This window comes from Lucilia cuprina, chromosome 6, assembly GCF_022045245.1.
Source record: "Lucilia cuprina isolate Lc7/37 chromosome 6, ASM2204524v1, whole genome shotgun sequence".
NCBI classification, from domain to species: Eukaryota; Metazoa; Arthropoda; class Insecta; order Diptera; family Calliphoridae; genus Lucilia; species Lucilia cuprina.
Window position 1 is genome coordinate 30,265,026 of NC_060954.1, and position 7,099 is coordinate 30,272,124.

The following is a 7,099-nucleotide window of genomic DNA, read 5'->3' on the forward strand; positions in this document are numbered from 1 at the left end:
CGAGGTATGAGTTTTTACCGGGGTTTTGTACCTTTAAGCACTTATAAGTAAGTAACTTAGTTAAATCTAAACTGATTTAAAGTTTCTCAAGGGATTTAGAAAGCAGAAACTGATGTTGTTTAAGTAACCTGAAGATATATGTTTGCATTTCATAAACAAACTTATTTTTGGTTTATTTTTGTTATGAGTTAAGTCTACAAAAACAACAAAAGTTGTATACTTATGTAAAAAATGTAGAGTAGAAGGGGGATCATTCGCCATAGGGGCACATCTGTCAATGCGAATAACTTGAAAACCGAGTAATCGATTTTATCGCATTATCAAATTTTGTTTTCGTTTATCGATTATCTATCATCCCTAAAAATTTGAAACATTAACTTTACATATGATGGGAGGCAGACGTGATTAATTGTTTTTCAAAGGGCTGTGAAAATATTTCACTGTGTGAACTTTTTGTGCTAACTTTTTTAGTTTTTGTGTTAGAATATCAATAATAGTATTAGAATATCAATAATAGTGAACAATAAGACATAATAATATTTTTGATAATATAATTTGAAGCCCGAAAAAATTGAAACTAAACCCCAGAACTGCCCGTGTGGCACATGTGCCAAATATATGTAATGCTTGTGATGTAGAATTAAGAAAAGAATTATCAGCTGATTCAATAACACCACCTTATAGGAATTCGCCTTGATTAATAAGGTAGCCTCGTCCGCACAGATGATCATCAGCTGTTATCTGTCAAAATTCCTTTTTCTTTACATAAGTTGCAAAAAATATTAAAAATGTGAGAAAATTATGGTTTTTAAAAAAATTTTGAAGGTCAATCGTGATTTAAATGTCTTTGTTGTCCTTCTATCTTGATAAGATAAAAAATAGCGGTATTCGATGTTCGAAGTGTTTTGTATTGTAAAAGTTTACTCTTGCAAATATTTTGTTAACGATGGTGAGCGGTTTTTTTTAAACCCAAGCGCAAAGAAAAAAATATAGTTCGATATGGTTACTAAAACTAAACTATGTTCACTGTAACAATATATTGTTATCAAAAACATATAATTGTTATTTTATTTTAATCGAAACAATATTGTTGTTACTGTAATAATTTTCATGTTCATGACAGTTGTAAATTTGAGTATGATTCACTGAAAAATAATTATTTTTTCAGTAATTAAGTAATGCTAACGATGAAAACATATTATGTTACAACCATTTAAACTCACAAATAACCATTATATGTTATGTTGCTATATGATATATATTTTGGGTCCTTCATAAATTCTGAGACGATCTAGCTATGTCTGTCCGTCCGTCTGCCTATTTTTAAAAGCACGATAAAGTTCGAATGGAATGAGCTAGAGGATTAAAATATTTAAGGTTTGTTTTGTGTAAATCGGCAATATCGGTTCATGTTTTCGGATAACCCCCATACAAGTGGACCGCCGAAAAACAGCTTTAACGGGCATTATTATTTTAAAAGTACGAGTATAGCGATAAAATTCGACACAAAAATATATCATATGAGCCAAAATATCCCTACTATATTTTATGAGGTTCGGTCCATGGATCATATGGATATCAAAGTTTTAGTTGACCCTACCCCCCATATAAGGTCCCCCTTTGAAATTACTTTTATGATCATTACTGACTTAAAAATACAGAAATTTGAACTAATTAAGTCTCTTATGATCAAAAACCTCTCTACAAAGTTTTATGTGGATAATAATTATTTACATTTGATTATAATCACAGTAGATTTAATCACATAGATAATCACATAGATTTAATATTTCAAAAAGATTTAAAACACAAAAATTGGTTGAAAAATGTAAATGTTATTAAAAATTCCCTAGGCCATTAACGTGTCTCAGAGCACTCGATTAAAAAATGTAGAAAATAATTAACATATTTAGGAAAATATTTTAATAAATCTATTTTATTAAATAACTTACATCTATATTAAACAGTATATAAGATTTTGTCCTTAAAATATATCGTGAACCTGTTCTTAGCTATTTCAATCAATTTTTACGCGGCTGTTTCAAAACTTCATTTTCAGTTTTTTTTTTAATTCATTGTGAAACTAATTTTTACACTTTTGAAATATCACCAGGGTATTTGTGGTTTAAAATGAATGACAGTAAAGAATTAGAACATATTTTGTAAAATATTACAAAAAATAATTTTCGACCTAATTTTTTCACCGTTTTATTTCCTGACTTATTTACAATAAATCCCCTGTGATGTTTCAAAAATTTTTAAAAAATGTTCAATAAAAATAATAAAAAATTTGAAAATGGAGTTTTGAAACTTATAAGTAGTTTGTAGGTATCAAACATTTCTATGTATACGGCCCTAACTAGCATTAATTATACCATACATCACTTAAGTGGGGAGAGTATATTGAGTTTGTTCTGATATTTTTAACATACAAAAATATTCGTCCTATACCCACATTAAAGTTACCAATCGGCTTCGAATCTTTTTCTAAGTCGATAAAGGTACAGGCCGCAATTTTCAAGATAATTGGATGAAATTTGGCACACACTCTTCTTTCTTTTCTTCCGGCCCATTGAAAATGGTTAAAATCGCTCCCCAAGTAGGGCCTTTGGGCTTATAATTAATTTAAATAATCTATTATGTCAACAAAAGTCGACAAAACTTAGTTTTATAGAACTTTAACTGACATTACCGATTTTTGTAATGATCGGGCTTCATTTGACCCTTGCCTTCATACAAACTCCCCTTCAGAAAATGACTTGGAGGTCAAAATTCACTTACATACACAAATAATACTTTTAAATTCTAAGAAGATCAGAAATCGAGAATTACAGAATACTAGTTATGCCCCAGTAAAACATTTTCAGATTTTGGTAATGAGTATTGTAGGTAATGTACTTATTTTATTTATTACTTGGTAATGATAATGATAAAATTACTTTTTAATGGGGCATTGAGTAAGAGAATAGACTAGCAATTATAAAAAAACTGTAAAACCAGTTTTAAATCCGGAAAAGTCGGTTAAGTAGATTTTTCGGCCATCATCGAACAAAAATAAGTAGTTCTTCACCCAAAAAGTAACTACTTATACTTTTCTCCAATATTACTTGCCTACTTACCGGGTAAGTAAAGATTTTGTTGGGATCCTGGGTGTTTTGCTGCCCAAAAACCAATAGAAAATACAGACTACGATTTTTGTAGGTAATTCCTATGGGAAGTGCCACGCTCCCTTTTGCTAGTCCGCCAATTCTTGTCCTAAATTTTCATGTAGATACTAAAGTGATTCCGAAAAAAACGCTGGTTGTTACACTTTCCTAGTTATACTATTATTTGATTTGCTTATATGGGAGGTGCCACGCCCACTGTAGCTAGGCTGCCTATTTTGACACTTTCATTTTGTTCGCAAAATTGCGAGGATATTAGCACGTTATAGTTTTTGTTATCTCTTAAACACAATATTTATTATTTTTTTCTACACTTTTGTATGTATTTAGTGCTTTTCCTAATACATTCTCATCAGCTAGGTCTTTCGCAGTACTACTATATGATATATATGTTAACCCTTTCCGAGGTTTTGCCGAATGTATTCGACATTACAATTGATTAAGCATTTTTTGAGTACGATATTTACTTTTAGTTTTTTATGTTTTAGATGAAAATTAATATAAGTGTAAGAAAGTATTTTACATAACACCATTTTTCGAATGTGGAATAAATTCGATATTTAACTTTTATCTTCTATAACTCACTACAAAAAACTTTATATATAACTTTCAACTTTATTTCTCGACATAAATTATTTTTGACCCTGAAAGGGAAAGTGGAGCAAAAACATGAGTAAATTTGCGTTATTTTGGTACTTTAAACAATACTCTCTTTTGTCAATTGCGACTAAACTGCTGGAATGATTTTTTAAAATTTTACATTGCACTAGAAGGAGACAAGAAAACTGACAAAATTAGGTTTGATCGTAAATACTGATTATTGTATAAGTTGTGCTTAGTCTTGGAATTATATAATGAAAAATACATATTTTTTAAATATCCTACACTCAAGAACCGTTTTACTATACCATTTTTCCTTGGAATTGTCAAGACCACGTAAACCTTAATTTGATACAAAGACTAATAAATGCGGATAATTTATTTAGGAAATATACGTTTGTAATTTGTATTCTTTGAAAGAAAAGATAGAAGTAGACAATATAATAGAAGTTCTAGAGTATAAAAGGCACTTTCCGAACAGAATATGCCATCAGTGTATTTAAAGTACGCATCAAACCAAATTGACTATTTGGAAATAATACAAGATTTTTTTATTAATCATGTCCAATGATACAAAAGCCTTAGAATTGTTATTCCAACGCCCTTTGGAACCAGTTTTTACCTCCCGTGATAACGGAAAGGCTGCATTTGATTTGCCAGATAGTTATTACATTGATCGCTACAGCGGTACACAAGTAGAACTCCAGAGCAGATTTGGCGACAAAGTTGAAGTGAAGGTATGTAAAAATTTATTGTAGTACAACACAACCGAAAATCACAATAGTCCTTTTAATAGATACCTTTACGTGATGTCGAAAGAAAACTGGATCTAAATTTTGCCGTAAAAATTGGAAAGAGGAAACAATTCTCTTTATTTCAAGACCACCATAAGCAAGTTGCTAGCCAATTGATAAAAATATTCCTTGATGCTCCGAACGTACAAAGCTTTGTCTCAATATGCGCATATACAAAGTAATATTTTTATTTAACGTGTATTTGAGAAATCATGCATTAAAAACATTTATTTTTAATTTTGCTTTATATAGAGATCGAGTAAATCCATTGTTATTTCAATATTGTTACTCGGTTGCTATACAACATCGCAGAGATACGCGCAATATTCAAATACCTCCAGTAGCTGAGACATTTCCCGCTAACTTTGTGGAACCATCTGTACTTCAGGATGCCCGTGAAGAAGCTTCTCTCATTACGAATCCACATAGTCGAGTAACTTATTATATTTATTATTTATTTCCATTATATAACCAGGAAATTTTATTTTAAATTGCATATTTAAAGGCTCTCATAGAAATCCCTCGCAATTATACTGCTTCGGATCTTGAGGCAGAACAACGAATGGCATATTTCCGTGAAGATATTGGCGTTAATATGCATCACTGGCACTGGCATTTGGTTTACCCAACAGAGGGTCCTTTGGAAGTAGTAAAAAAAGATCGCCGAGGAGAACTTTTCTACTATATGCATCACCAAATTATTGCTCGTTACAATGTGGAAAGATTTTGCAATAACTTAAATCGCACTAAGGAATTAAGTAATTTGCGAGAACCTATACCGGAAGGATATTTTCCTAAACTTCTTAGTAGTGTGAATAACCGCACATATCCGGCTCGTTCGTCAAACTCAATTCTACTTGACGTAAATCGTGAAAATAATGTCATTGCTGTTGCAGAATGCGAACGTTGGCGGGATCGTATTTTGGCAGCTATTGACAAAGGATATCTTGAAGATGTAAGCATTAATTTATTATCGTGGTCTATATTGAATTTTAGACAATATTATTTTTTTTTTAATATTTCAGACGACTGGAAAACGTATTCAGTTAGATGATGTTCGTGGTATTGATTTGTTAGGTGATATCATTGAAGCATCGTCTTTATCTGTCAATCGTCAATACTATGGAAATCTACACAATATGGTGCACAATCTTATTTCGTTTAGTCATGATCCTGATTCGCGCCATTTGGAAGAATATGGAGTAATGGGTGATGTTACCACGGCAATGCGCGACCCAATATTTTACAGATGGCATGGATATTTGGATACTATTTTTAATAAATTCAAAACATTACTGCCACCATATAATCAAAGTCAGTTGGGATTTCAAGGCATTGCAATTAATAGTATAGAAGCAAAAATTAACTCGCGAACTGCGCGACCTAATGTATTGTTGACTTATTGGCAAAAATCTAAAGTAGATCTAGCTGCGGGTCTAGATTTTGGTCCAAATGGCAGTATTTATGCTTCATTTGTTCATTTACAACACGCACCATTTGAATACACTTTTAATGTTTTGAACAGCAGTGGTTCTCATAAAAAAGGAACATGTCGTATATTTATATGCCCAAAAAGTGACGAACGTGGTACTCCATTAAGCCTAGAAGAACAAAGAATTCTTGCTGTTGAATTAGACAAGTTTTCTGTGAATCGTAAGTTTCAATTGCCAATTAATGTTTTCTTTTAATAACAAAATTATTCTACTAGTACAATCTGGAAGAAATGTCATACGACGTCGTTCAAATGAATCGTCAGTAACCATACCATTTGATAGATCTTTCCGACGAATTGGTGCAGAATATCAACCCAAAAATTTAGATGAACTGGCATCATTTAGATTTTGTGGATGCGGTTGGCCTGAACACTTGCTTATACCCAAAGGCAAAGCTGAAGGTATGCCATTCGATCTATTTGTTATGATATCTAATTATGCTGATGATGCTGTGGAGCAATCAAATAACAGGTACCTATAAACAATGTATGATTTATCAAGAATTGTCACATTTATTTTGTTGTTTTTAATTTTACATTACAGTCAAGACGTTTGTGGTGATGCTTATTCCTTCTGCGGCTTAAAAGATAAATTGTACCCTGATAAACGTACAATGGGCTTTCCATTTGACAGGCGCCTGCCGGGCAACACCCTCAATGCACTTACGGCATCATTCTCAAATATGGCAAAGACTGATGTTGTTATTGTATTCAATGATAGTGTAGTCGAAAAGAAGTAAACATTTGCAAAACTTTTATTACATACATATAAATGTGCTTCTGTATCTGGTTTATATATACACAAATTAATATTTTTGCAAATAAAATGTACACACAAATAATTGTATCCTAACCCAACAGTTCGACAAAGAGTCAATGCATACGAAAAAGGCACTAATTTCTACCAATAGTTACCCACCTGGATGATTGCATTTCGTATGTTTTGGGTCATTCGTCACGAATGTACCCTTTGTAATCGAGAATGAAGACAGTCGTCACTTTAGTGTCCCCTTTGTAAGCGGGAGCGAAGACAGTCGTCTCTTTATATC

At 31.8% G+C, this 7,099-nt stretch overlaps 1 protein-coding gene across 1 annotated transcript; it reads left to right on the plus strand.

Annotated features, from left to right (window-relative positions):
* The first annotated feature begins 4,279 nt into the window (after nt 1-4,279).
* Nucleotides 4,280-6,896, plus strand: LOC111686529 (phenoloxidase 1). Its single transcript, XM_023448888.2, has 7 exons — nt 4,280-4,501; nt 4,561-4,736; nt 4,811-4,991; nt 5,064-5,513; nt 5,584-6,211; nt 6,267-6,522; nt 6,595-6,896. The coding sequence occupies exons 1-7, from the start codon at nt 4,325-4,327 to the stop codon at nt 6,788-6,790; spliced, it is 2,064 nt and encodes a 687-aa protein (XP_023304656.2). The 5' UTR covers nt 4,280-4,324; the 3' UTR covers nt 6,791-6,896.
* The last annotated feature ends 203 nt before the right edge of the window (nt 6,897-7,099 follow it).

Excerpts from the sequence above, each read along its gene's own strand:
- LOC111686529 (XM_023448888.2), top strand. The coding sequence starts at position 4,325 with ATGTCCAATGATACAAAAGCCTTAGAATTGTTATTCCAACGCCCTTTG. Across the intron at positions 4,992-5,063 it reads TTACGAATCCACATAGTCGA|GCTCTCATAGAAATCCCTCG; the intron begins GTAACTTATTAT and ends GCATATTTAAAG. Across the intron at positions 6,523-6,594 it reads GTGGAGCAATCAAATAACAG|TCAAGACGTTTGTGGTGATG; the intron begins GTACCTATAAAC and ends TTTACATTACAG.